The sequence below is a fragment of the Mytilus californianus genome, unplaced genomic scaffold (assembly GCF_021869535.1).
Source record: "Mytilus californianus isolate M0D057914Y unplaced genomic scaffold, xbMytCali1.0.p SCAF_2, whole genome shotgun sequence".
Taxonomy (NCBI): domain Eukaryota; kingdom Metazoa; phylum Mollusca; class Bivalvia; order Mytilida; family Mytilidae; genus Mytilus; species Mytilus californianus.
The window spans coordinates 10,620,846-10,634,699 of NW_026262668.1; the positions used below are offsets into that span (position 1 = coordinate 10,620,846).

General features: G+C 32.6%; 1 protein-coding gene across 4 annotated transcripts in view; it reads right to left on the minus strand.

The window, feature by feature from the left end:
• Positions 1-11,096: 11,096 nt before the first annotated feature.
• LOC127727850 (phosphatidylinositol polyphosphate 5-phosphatase type IV-like) overlaps positions 11,097-13,854 on the minus strand; it is a 33,977-nt gene continuing 31,219 nt past the window's right edge. For all 4 annotated transcript variants that reach the window (XM_052234969.1, XM_052234967.1, XM_052234968.1 and 1 more), the window contains exon 11: positions 11,097-13,628. In XM_052234969.1, the coding sequence (XP_052090929.1) occupies positions 13,549-13,628 (80 nt within the window). In that variant the 3' untranslated portion in view covers positions 11,097-13,548. The remainder of the gene's footprint in view (positions 13,629-13,854) is intronic.

Here is a 13,854-nt window from a genome sequence, read left to right on the forward strand (position 1 = left end):
GTGGTGCATTTCTTTTTTTGCTACAGGCATTTGAAAGTACCCAATTTTGGTGATTTTCCCCATTTTTCATCAATTTTTACCCATTTTTGAGCTGTTATCAAGAAAAAAATCACAGTTTCACAATTAAACTTTTTTTCATACTTTAAAGATGAAGTGGACCAATCTGAATAAATTTACCTTTAAAAAAACTATGGGTAGGTGTTAATATAAGAAAGTTTTATAAAATTTTGTTTCTTTATCATGTCAAATTTACCATGTTGCCAACTTTGTAAATTTGGGATTCTTCTCTTTTTTTTTAGAACAAAAAGCATATTATTTCAACTTCTTTGTTATAGATGATAGAAAAAATACGTATCTAAGAAATTTGAAAAGAAAAAATTGTTAAGGGATGCACATGTATCTGGTAAAATCATTTCTTGTACCCCTCACCCATTTTCTCAACATTTTGGCTAATGGGACTGACTTGATTGGTTATAAAATTTGAAAATTGTATTACTCAAAAACTACTTATTGTAAATACACAATTTTTTCACAGAGCTAAGTTTGATTATATATTTTAAATTCGTTGATATTTTCCACTTGTATCACATGTTTTGGAAATAATTCCAGAACGAGATTTCAATGAGACTGAAACGTCAGAAGAATACATCCTTAAACTAACCAACAAATTTGCTGAAATGAAACTTTTGTTGAAAGAGAAATATACGTCGACCATTTTGAGCCAAAATTTACTTGTCCACGAGTTTGCATTAAAAATTGAGGATTAATGCGCTCCATGGTATACTTATTTAAGATTACCAGAAAACCAGGGGTTATTTTTAGCAATACTTGTTTTCCGAACATTAGTATATCCTTAGAAGACTTTAAACATAGGTTGAAAATTGGCATATAGAAAGATGATACATGTACAATTCAGGATATACCTGGTTTCTATGAATTTAAACTTTAGGTAAAATATTTAGAAAGCTGTGAAATTTGCAAAATTTGATTGAATAGATAGGGATTTTGAATTGGTGGTCTGACACCTTTATACAACCGCAAATTTATTTGTGTTCCTATTATGTTATGGTGTTGTTTGCGTCTGAAGACACCCAATAACTAGAGTATAAGTTCATGGATCTCTACGAAATTTTAGCACAAGGTTCCATACCACTAAAGGATGATTGGGATTGTTTTTGGGGACTATTGTTCTAGCAGTTTTGTAATTAGGGGCCAAAAAAGGTCAGTTTCACTGGTCATGGAAAATAAATTGGTTCGCAGACAATAACTTTAGTATAAGTGTATGAATGTGTAAGAAATTTTAGCACAATGTTCCATACCACAAAAGGAGGGTTGGGATTGATTTTGGGGGTTATTGTCTTAGCTGTTTAGTAATTAGGGGCCAAAAACAATTATTTGTCTGGTTATAAGACAATAACTTGATTTTAAGAGGTATTTCTCTGGTCAAAATTTTAGCACAAGGTTCCACACCACAATATGAAGGTTGGGATTAATTTTGGGGGTTATTGTCATAGCTGTTTAGGAATTAGGGGCCAAAAAGGGCCTAACAAAAACATTTTTTGTCAGGTTCACAGACAATAACTGGAGTATAGGGATCTCTATTAAATATTAGCACAAGGTTCCATACCACAATAGGAAGGTTGGGATTTATTTTGGGGGTTATTGTTGTAGCTGTTTATTAATTAGGGGCAAAAAAGGGGCAAAAAAAACCCATTTATTATGTTTCAGGACAATAATTGGTGTATAAGAGTATAGATTTCAATGAAATTTTACCACAAGATTTCATACTTCAAAAGAAAAGTGGGGATTGATTTTGGGGGTCATGGTCCAAACGGTTTAATAATTAAGGGCCGAAAAGGGGCAAAATAACTAGGATTTTCTGGTTTATGGACAATAACTTGAGTAGAAGTCTATTCATTGCTATTTTATTGTGCCACAAGGTGTTATACCATAATATAGAGTTGGGGATTGATTTTAGGGGTTATGACCGTAACGTTTTAGTTAAAAGGGGCCAAAAATAATTCTTTTGTAATACTTTGTATAAATTGCTTATTTCTTTAGAAATTTCAATGGGGTTTAATTCAAAGTCTTGAATTCTTGGGGTTCTTTAATATGCTGAATCTAAATGGGTATTTCTTATTCAGATTTTGGGTCTGTTTTTGAATTGATTCATATTAAGGTTCAAAGGGTCCAAAATTTAACTTTGTTTGATTTCTTCAAAAATTGAATTATTGGTATTATTTGATATGCTGATTTATCTAACCATGTATTTAGATTTTTAAGTATGGGGCCTGTTTTCAAATTGGTCCACAAAAGGTCCAAAGGGTCCAAAATTAAACTTTGTTTGATTTTTAAAAAAATGAATGATTGGGGTTCTTTGATCTGCTATATCTAAGCGTGTATTTCAATTTTTGATTCTGGGCACAGTATTCAAATTGGTCCAAATTGGGGTAAAAAAATTAACTATGTTTGATTTCATAAAAAAATGAATTATTGGTGTTATTTGATATGCCCAATCCAACATGTTTCAGATTTTTTATTTTGGGCTTGGTTTTTAAAGTTGGTCCAAATTGTGGTCATGACATGTGCGCTTTGGTCTCCAGTGACGCGTTGAAATTCTCTTAATCCAGTGAGGTATTCCATCCTCCATCGTTTTTCACTGTCTAATAGAACGTATCCAATATGATTGGCGAATTTGCGTAGTTGTCTGTCCAGCTCCTGAATGTAACATCGGCAGGTGCTCGCTCAATATGGTTAACTCCGTAAATTCATTTTTCTTCAGTAACAACACTGGAAATTTTGCAGAGTCTTCTAGTGGTGAATTGTATATGTGCCTGGCGCATCAAATGACACCTTCTGTCTATGAACAAGTGCAATTGTCTTACTAAAGGTAGATTCTTGTCCTGTGACTTGTTTGTGAGTTGCTGCTTTTCACCACTGAATTTTTCATCCTGAATGTCTATAATCCACATATGAGTTGCGCACTCAATTTCATCTTTCGTTATATATTTTTTGTGTCTAGAATTTGTCCTCAGATTATACAGTCGCTTTTACATTGATTCACAAATTTCAACATGTAGCATGTAACTTGTTGTAACTTCTTCAATGACGAGAATCTTGATAAATCGATTACTTTCAAAATTCTCACGGTTTTATCTTTTCGCTGTCATCTGTTGTTGTCAACTAAAGAGTCTCTTGTTTCACTTGCGGGGTCCATGTAGGCCAACTGTTTTCATCCAATATCCATGACGTTCCTTTCATCCACAGAGCTTTGAATTGCGTTGATGATATTCCTCGAGTTTGAAGATCGGCTGGATTTGATTCAGTTGGTATGTATTTCCAGTCATAGTTTTGTGTCGTTTCTTTAATCTATAGCACACGATTTTGAACAAATCTTCCAAATGTTTTTGAAGATGACATTCTGGTCACGGCACAAATGTTTTGAACGTGTTGGTAATACAGGCGAGTAATGGCTATAAACTCAAGAACGTCTTCAAAGTTTTGTATGCTTTACTTGGAGTCATTGCTAAAACAGAGGCGTAGGCAAGTGAAACGTTGCGGGCCTATTGTTAAGTAAAATGGCGCTAAAAAGTTAACCAAATAAAAGAGTATAAAATAGACTGAACTGAAACTTAACTAATTCACAACACTAACCATGTATTTAGATTCTGGATTTTGTGCTCCGTTATCAAATTGGTCCACATTGAGGTCCAAAGGGTCCTAAATCAAATTTTTGTTCGATTTCATCAAAAATTGAATTCTTGGGGTTCTATGATATGCTGGTTCTAAACATGTACTTAGATTTTGGATATTTGACCATAATAGGTAAATGTCCAATGTCCAAGGTCAAATTTTTCAGTTATTTAACCATATTCATTTTGTGTCACAAACCTATGCTGTGTCAAATGTTCAATCACAATCCAAATTCAGAGCTGTTGAAAGCTTAAATGTTATGTTCATATTTGCCCCAACTGTTCAGGGTTCGACCTCTGCGGTTGTATCAAGCTGCCACCAGCGGAGCATTTTATTTTTTTATAAACTACATTTACTCATATACGTTAACTTTTTACCAGTCATAGATCCGTAACAAAAATATACATATTACTATAGGGCGACCTTCAGTGTTAAAATCCAGATCTACAATAAACTGAGACAGAGAGATATGTCTTGCCTGTATGTAATTTGATAGTATAATGCAAATGTTAAAGTTAAAATGGCAGTATTTTAACATGTAAACTATGCAGGTTAGGGGAGAGGATTTGGTGCCAGCAAACTAGTTTAACCCCGCCGCATTCTATATGTGCCTATCCCAAGTCAGGAGCCTGTAGTTTAGTGGTTGTTGATGGTTCATGTCTGTCATATTTGTTTTTCGTAAATTGTTTTGTTATAAATTAGGCTGTTAGTTTTCTCTATTGAAATGTTTCATATTTTTCATGTCTTGGCCATTTATAGCCGACTATACTGTATGGGTTTTCTTGTTGAAGGACGTACAGTTGCCTATAATTGCTTATATCCACTTCATTTGAACTTTGGTGGATAGTTGTCTCATTGGCAATCATACCACATCTTCTTATTTTTATGTATGCATATATTCTAAGTCAATGAACCATGGCTGAAGGTGCAGAGCCAAATAATCTTCATGGAAATGAGAACTACCAAAGCTAAAACAACTGCATACCTTTATGTTTTACCATTGACTTATCATAAAACGAACCTAAACATAAACTTGGAAATGTAAAATAAGTAATAGTTTTAAAGTGAATGAACTGTGACTGAGGGGTTTGGCCTGTATGATCTCTATTGAGATTAGAAGTGCAAATGCTTATACAAGTGCATACCAAATACCAGTGACACATCCCAACTGGTTCCCCTTAAACTGACCTAAACACAAACTTTTTCATGTAAACTATGCAAAAGTTTCCAACTCAATGGACCATGACCTATGGATTGATGCCATATAATGACCATTGAGATGAGATGTGCAAATACTTATACAACTGCATACCAAATATCATTGATTTACTACTAGTGGTTCATTTTAAACTGACCTAATCACAAACTTGTAAACTATGCAAAAGTTTCAAAGTCAATAAATAGTATATAGAGCCAAATAATTTCCATGGACATGAGATGTGCTAATTCTAATACAAGTGCATCTAAATTTTAGTGACTTACCATTAGTGTTTTTTTTAATCTGACATAATAAAACTCTTAACATGTGAACTATGCAAAAGTTTCAGTCATTAATAGACCATGAGGAGATTGGGCCAAATAATCTCATTGGACATGAGATGTGCTAATGCTAATACATCTGCATACCAAATTTCATTGATCTTAACCACTAGTGGTTCCCCGTAACTGACCTAATTACAACATTATACATTGTTTATGGTAGCAATAAAATTGAGAATGGAAATGGGGAATGTGTCAAAGAGACAACAACCCGACCATAGAACAGACAACAGCAGAAGGTCACCAACAGGTCTTCAATGCAGCGAGAAATTCCCGCACCCGGAGGCGTCCTTCAGCTGGCCCCTAAACAAATATATATACTAGTTCAGTGATAATGAACGCCATACTAAACTCCAAATTGTACACAAGAAACTAATATTAAAAATAATACAAGACTGACAAAGGCTAGAGGCTCCTGACTTGGGACAGGCGCAAAAATGCGGCGGGGTTAAACATGTTTATGAGATCTCAACCCTCCCCCTATACCTCTAGCCAATGTAGAAAAGTAAACGCATAACAATACGCACATTAAAATTCAGTTCAAGAGAAGTCCGAGTCTGATGTCAGAAGATGTAACCAAAGAAAATAAACAAAATGACAATAATACATAAATAACAACAGACTACTAGCAGTTAACTGACATGCCAGCTCCAGACTTCAATTAAACTGATTGAAAGATTATGTCTTCATCATATGAATATCAGGCACAATCCTTCCCGTTAGGGGTTTAGTATCATACCATCATAACATATATGAGAAGAACATAACCCGTGTCATGCCAACAACTGGTTTTTAAATAAATGTGTTTAGTGCCGATGCAAAGACCCTATAAGTGAATCAATATTAACGCCAAAATATGCAATCTTTAATGACCTGACAACAGTATCGTAACTATATCCCTTCTTAATAAGTTTATTTAAAGGTTTTGTTAGCTTCAGAGGTGAATACTGACATTTTTGTGCTTTATAAAGAATATTTCCATAAAAAATTGGATGTGAAATACCTGAACGTATAAGAAGTCTGCATGTTGAGCTATATTTACGAATGATGTCCTTATACGGATGATAAAATTTAGTAAATGTTTTGACTAGTTTGTGATATCGAAAACCCTGGTGTAATAATTTTTCAGTAATACATAAATTTCTCTCGTTAAAATCTAAAACATTGTTACATACACGAACGAATCGTACAAGTTGAGATATATAAACACCGTAAGATGGTGACAAGGGAACGTCACCATCTAAAAATGGATAATTAACGATAGGAAATGAAAAATCATCTCTTTTATCATATATTTTAGTATTAAGCTTTCCGTTAATGATATAGATATCAAGATCGAGGAAAGGGCAGTGGTCATTGTTAGTATTAGCTTTATTTAAAGTAAGTTCAACAGGATAAATTTCTTTAGTATACATACTGAAGTCGTCATTATTGAGAGCCAAAATATCATCCAAATATCTAAAAGTATTATTAAATTTGTGTATCAGATGTTGTTTCGATGGGTCTTTGCTAATTTTTGTCATAAATTGTAACTCATAGCAATACAAAAAAAGGTCCGCAATAAGTGGTGCACAGTTAGTCCCCATTGGAATTCCGATAACCTGACGATATACGGAATCTCCAAAGCGAACAAAAATGTTATCTAGTAAAAATTCAAGGGCATATATAGTATCAAAGCATGTCCAATTGACATAGTTTTTTTGTTTATTGCTACTAAAAAATGACCAAAAGAGTTTGAACATATATATTCACATTCTGACTTTTTAAATGCCCATTTAATTAGGTGTGTGAATTTTTTCTTAATGAGAATGTGAGGCAATGTGGTATATAGGGTAGAGAAATCAAAACTTTGAACAGATTCAAAATCACCAATATATGCATGCAATTTATCAAGTACTTCGAACGAGTTCTTGACACTCCAAAAGTAATTAATTCCACTATTTTCGAAGGCCTTATTTGAACAATTTATTATCAGATTTTTGATTGTACCAAGTGTACTGGTAAGAAGAATAGACAATTTAGTAGTGGAACAATGGCTTGAAGACGAAATGAATCTATATTTGTAAGGTGTTTTGTGTAGCTTTGGAAGCCAATACATAGTTGGGACTTTCATTGTATTTGGTTCTGCTTGTAAAGCGGTAGCTAAAAGTTTGTTTGTTACAGATGTCGTTTTCTGAAAATGGAGTCAGTTGGAATGTTGGTGAATTGGTGATTTCTTTTTCAGAACCTCAATGTAAAATTTACGTCAAACAATAATAATATTATTAGCAGCTTTATCGGCCGGGACAAAAACAAATTCCTTGGCTAATACACATTTAGGAGTGTGGATTCCCATTTTAGCCCTGGTGAATTTTTCAAGTATGAACATTATTGTGCGATAAATTAATTTTTTTAATTTTAGATAGCTGAAGAATAATATAGCCTTCAAAGTGCATTTAAACATGTATATACATCAAGATTGGCTGTTTTATGGGCCATTTTCTATTTGACAGTCTGTATTTTCACATCCATACTCAGGTCATAGGGTTCAGAAATTATTGTTATGTTTTATAACAACTTTTTTCACTCACACTTTTCGATGCAATTTTATGAGAAAAAAAAGGTATGATTTTTATCTGATCTCTTGATCGATAAATGTCAATGGTTTTTATAAAAAAGGTATCACACAAAAGGATTGAAATTCTACTTTTGACCAAATTTTCACCCCATTTTTTGCAATATTTTGTATTGAATATAAATGCAGATTGTTGCCATGGTTACACCAAAAAAAGATTATATTTCACCATTTAAATTATTGGAAATCAAACCTATGGAAGATGCCTTCCATAGAATTTCAAATATATGACACAAACAGTAAGCTTAATTTGTTAGAAAGGAAGGGAAAGAGGGTGATTAGAAATTATGAGTATCAATTTTAAGTTTTTCTCAACTATGTGTTGCTACTCATTCCACTGATGGAAAAAGCATGTCTAAGTTTCTCCTCTGCAAGGTCTTTGAGCTTGACAAGAATTCACAATTTTAACATTTTCTTCATTAGCGACTGCCTGAGTATTGCAATAATAAGAACTCGCATTCTGAAATCTGATACACATATCTGTATGCAAATGTTTCTAAAATCGCAATAATTAATCTCACATTTTTGTCCATTCCTTAAAAATCGCATTAATAAATGCATGCTATAATTTCAGAATTTAATGTAGCAGATACTTGCTACAAAACTGAGTCATCAGAATTTTTCTCAGAAGTATCACTTTGTCATCACAACTCTTTTATACTTTATGGGATGTACATGAAAGGGAGAGAGAGCATCTCTGCTTATTCTAAAAAAAAAATTAAAATACCAGAGGATTATATAATTAAGAGCTTGAGATATTGTATACATTATTGTCTATTATTCTAGACTGTAAAAGTAATTCTCTAGATGTCTTATACACAATTTCTTATTGGGTTGCTGTCTCATTGCTGTACACATCTCTTTAGATAAATTACAAAACATGTAGTGTTTCATTCTTGAATGCTCCCTTCATTACAATGAACAACTGTAATTGACCAATGGTGTAAAATAAATATGCTTTACACTAACTATAAAAAAGAAGATGTGGTATGATTGCCAATGAGACAACTCTCCACAAGAGACAAAATGACACAGAAATTAACAACTATAGGTCACCGTACGGCCTTCAACAATGAGCAAAGCCCATACCGCACAGTCAGCTATAAAAGGTCCCGAAATGACAATGTAAAACAATTTAAACGAGAAAACTAACGGCCTAATTTATGTACAAATAAAATGCTCCGCAGGGCGCAGCTTGATACGACCGCAGAGGTCGAACCCTGAACAGTTGGGGCAAGTATGGACACAACTTTCAAGCTTGATACAGCTCTGAATTTGGATTGTGATTAAATATTTGACACAGCATAGGTTTCTGACACAGAATGAATGTGGTCTAAGAACTTAAAAATTTCAAATTGGACATTCACCTATTATGGTCCAATATCCAAAATCTAAATACATGGTTAGATTCAGCATATCAAAGAACCCCAAGAATTCAATTTTTGATGAAATCAAACAAAGTTTAATTTTGGACCCTTTTGACCTCAATGTGGACAAAGTTGATAACGGGGCCCATAATAAAAAATCTAAATACATGTTTAGATTCAGCATATCAAAGAACACTAAAAATTCAATTTTTGTTAAAATCAAACTAAGTTTAATTTTGGACCCTTTGGACCTTAATGTAGACCAATTTGAAAACGGAACCAAAAATTAAGAATCTAAATACATGATTAGATTCGGCATATCAAAGAACCCCAATAATTCAATTTTTGATGAAATCAAACAAAGTTTAATTTTGGACCCTTTGGACCTCAATGTGGACCAATTTAAAAACGGGGCCCAAAATCCAAAAACTTAATACACGGTTAGATTCACCATATTAAAGAACCCCAAGAATAAAACCCCATTGAAATTGGTCAAGAAATAAGCAATTTATACGAAGTAACTTCTTTTGCACAATACTGTGCAATTGAATATTTCTTGCTATTGCGCAATACTGTACAATTGACAATTTCTTGCTATTGCACAATATTGTGCTATTGGATATTTCTTGCAATTGCGCAATACTGTGCAATTGAATATTTCTTGCTATTGAGCAATACTGTGCAATTGAATATTTCTTGCTATTGCGCAATACTGTACAATTGACAATTTCTTGCTATTGCGCAATATTGTGCTATTGGATATTTCTTGCTATTGCGCAATACTGTGCAATTGAAAATTTCTTGCTATTGCACAATACTTATTATATAATAATTTACACATCCTGTTTGGTGTGTATCTCCTACCATATCATTATTATTTGCTTTTAAATATAAATCAGAAATAACCAACTTAAAATGGAAAATTTTAAAAGAAAAAAAAAAGGAAAAAAAGAAAAAAAAGAAAGAAAAAAAAATCCCCCCCCCCCCAAATTTTTTGAACCCCCTTATGATTCATCACCCCCAAACTCAATCCCAGCCTTCCCTTTGTGGTATGGTACCTTGCAGTACAATTTCAGAGAGATCCATACACTTGAACAAAAGTTATTGTCTGGAAACTAGAAAAATGTGTTTTTTGGCCCCTTTTTGGCCCCCAATTTCTAAACGTTTCAGGCAATTACCCCCAAACTCAAACCCAGCTTTCCCTTTGTGATATGGAACCTTGTAGTACAATTTCAGAAATATCCAAACACTTACACACAAGTTATTGTCATGAAACTAGAAAAATGCTTGTTTTTTACCCCTTTTTTGGCCCCTAATTCCTAAATTTTGAGGCAATTACCCCCAAAATCAATTATAGCCTTCCCTTTGTGATATGGAACCTTGTGGTACAATGTCAGAGAGATCCATACACTTACACACAAGTTATTGTCTGGAAATTACAAAAATGCTTATTTTTGTCCCCTTTTTGGCCCCTAATTCCTTAACTGTTGGTACCATAACCCCCAAAATCATTCCCAACCTTCCTTTTGTGGTATTGAACCTTACGATAAAATTTCATAGAGATCCATTCACTTAAACTAAAGTTATAGTGCGAAAACTAATGTGTCTTCGGACGACGACGACGCCAACGTCATACCAATATACGACCTCAAAATTTTTGCGGTCGTATAAAAATGAATGAATAACAAATATGTAACACATTAACAAACGACAACCACTGAATTATAGGCTCCTGACTTGGGACAGGCACATACATTCAGAATGTGGCGGGGTTAAACATGTTAGCGGGATCCCAACCCTCCCCCAAACCTGGGACAGTGGTGTAAAAGTACAACATAAGAACGAACTATAAAAATCAGTTGAAAGAGGCTTAACTCATCAGATTCTTTTATGTAACTTTAATGTAAGCTTATGATATACATGAAGAATGCAAGATAAATGCAATATTCTTTTGCTGCCTCTTTCCGTACTATCATACATTCATCTACTAACACAACACTGTAAAATGTAATAAAAATCTTAAAACTGAACTTTTATGTTTTGAATTTAAAAAAGCATTTAAAATAGAACAAAAATTTGTCATTTCACTTTGACATAACAGGTGACAAAAAAAATCAAATTTTCTATTCTTTGTTTTTTAATTGAAAAATTTTTTAATAGTTCTAAATTTCCATATTATTTTAGGACAGACCACTACAAAACAAAACATTGTAACATTTAGTTTACTAACTAAACTATTTCCAATAATGGTGCCATACTGACTAGAACATGATTTAAATGATCTCAAATATTCATAACAAAAAGTTATCCAAATTACTTTTTAATGTGTTGTTTCCCTTTAACAAAGATAAATAGATAAATAATATATTGTTCATAAAAAAGAACTAATCTTAAACTAAGTTTAAATATTATGGATTCATATATTTCAGAAGAAACAATTTGTATGCATTGAGGAAAAAATATTTTTCATGAATACAGGACGGATGGTTAACATGGTTAAAGAAAAATTACTTTTCTGTTTAATAACTTGGCACAATTATTTTTATAATAAAATCAAATATCAGTTGAAAATTCCTCTGTATATTTTAATGGAAAATTCAGAATCAACTTCCATCTCTATAAAAGTTGTGAAGTCTCAGTGTCTTTGTAAATGACTTCTGTACCAATCAGTGAGTTTATAACAGATTACCATAATGCAACTGGACCAATCAGTGATTTTATAATGTATTACCATGATCCAATCAGTGAGTTTATAACGAATTACCATAATGTAACCCCATTTCTAAATTGGTATTTATAGATAAATATTTAAAGAAAAATTTCAATAGCAGAAATACATATGTACCAAAATATTTTGTGAACTAAGATGAACATAATTAAACTATACTGTTCTACTACATACAAATAACTATGTACAACTCCATGTAAGATATAACACTAAATTCTTTTTTTTTCTCTCCATAAAATAAATATTCAGAAACAACATTTGTGTGAATCTTTCATGGAGTTGATAACCAGCACTGATAAACAATGGAATGTTTAAGTTGTATAAAAATGGAAGCAGACACTTGACTAAAAATTACAGCCATGAACATGTTTATACAATATTGGATAGTATGAAGAACACAAACTAAGTAGTCCAATTTCCTGAGTCAGTATTTAACTTAAATATATTGAAGTTGTATGCTCAATGATAGTAACATTTATTAATTACTTTTAAAGCTAAGTTGGTTTATAAAATCGTGTCTTAATTTTATATCATCTAATGTTCATGATAAAACATACAAGTGGTACATAGACTGTGAATCTATCAAAATACTGATGTGCACTAAACAAGTTAAATCTCTTTTTGAAACTGAAAAACTATGTGTAGATTAGACAGCCTATTAAAGCATGTCCTGTGTGAGATGACACACATGAGGGCACTACTATTTTCTTTTCTTTTAAAAAAAATATTCATACAGGTTTTTCATAATTATTTTGAAAATCAATATTCATGAATGGCTTTTATAACGCTCAATTCGAGTGTATAAAACTGGTGAATCAAATCAGTAAAAATATGTTTCCGCTTTATCTTGGTTATCAGTTAAGAGATTAAGACAGGTTTCACTGAAAATAAACAAGAAGCACAGGAAGTACTATCCGACAGATCTTAAAATTGCTTACACAAAACAAGATTCACACCAAATATCAAATCATTCCTTAATACATATCGGTAACCTGACTAACATTTAACCAAAGTGACAGATAGACAGACGAGAGAATGAATTGGAAAAAAATTCAGATGGACAACATGATTGCAGTACTATACAATCCAACCTTTCCAAGAAACAAAAACGTTTAGGACACTAAATTAATGATAATTTGGTTTACATGAACATTTGATAACATAACCATTATTTCTTTCAGATAAGATGCAATATTAAAACAGCTTAAAACATCACAAATAACACATAAAATAGATATTCGATGTCTGTGTTAAACTACCAGCATTAAATAATTAATAAAAAGTCATAAAAAGCATTGTTCACTTGGCGTCTTTTAAAAAATATTTCATGTCATATTTTTTTCAAACTGCTTGTTGTTTGTATAAATGATGAACTCGAGTATTTAGCATCATTGCAGATAAAGCTGTGCATCTAACTAAAACAGTTTTATATATAAAATGTTCTATGATAAAACTGTTTAATCTAAATCTTCCGATTTCTTGTCTAGTCACAGCCAGATGTTTCATAGTATTTCTTCCCATCTATCCACCATTCAGTGGTCTTTGATATTCTGTTGTACCCTGATCTCACCAGGACCACTGTCTAGGTATATTTTAGCACTTTTATATCACTGTACAGAACAAACTCCACTGGATTTCTGGTCCTTTTTTGTTATCTCCTCTGGTATGAAGCTTCTCCTCTTGGCAGCTGGAATTATGCAGTCTTACAGTCAATATCTTGCATGTGGATTTTTATGACTTACAAATTTTATAAAAAAATAAATGGAGTATGCTGTGATCAATATTTGACAATAAATTGATTTGATTGATTGGTGTTTAACGCCACTTTCAACACTATTGTGCTATTTCGTGGCGGTCAGTTTTTATCGGTGAAGGGAGCAGGAGTGCCCAGAGAGAACCACCAACCTTCGATT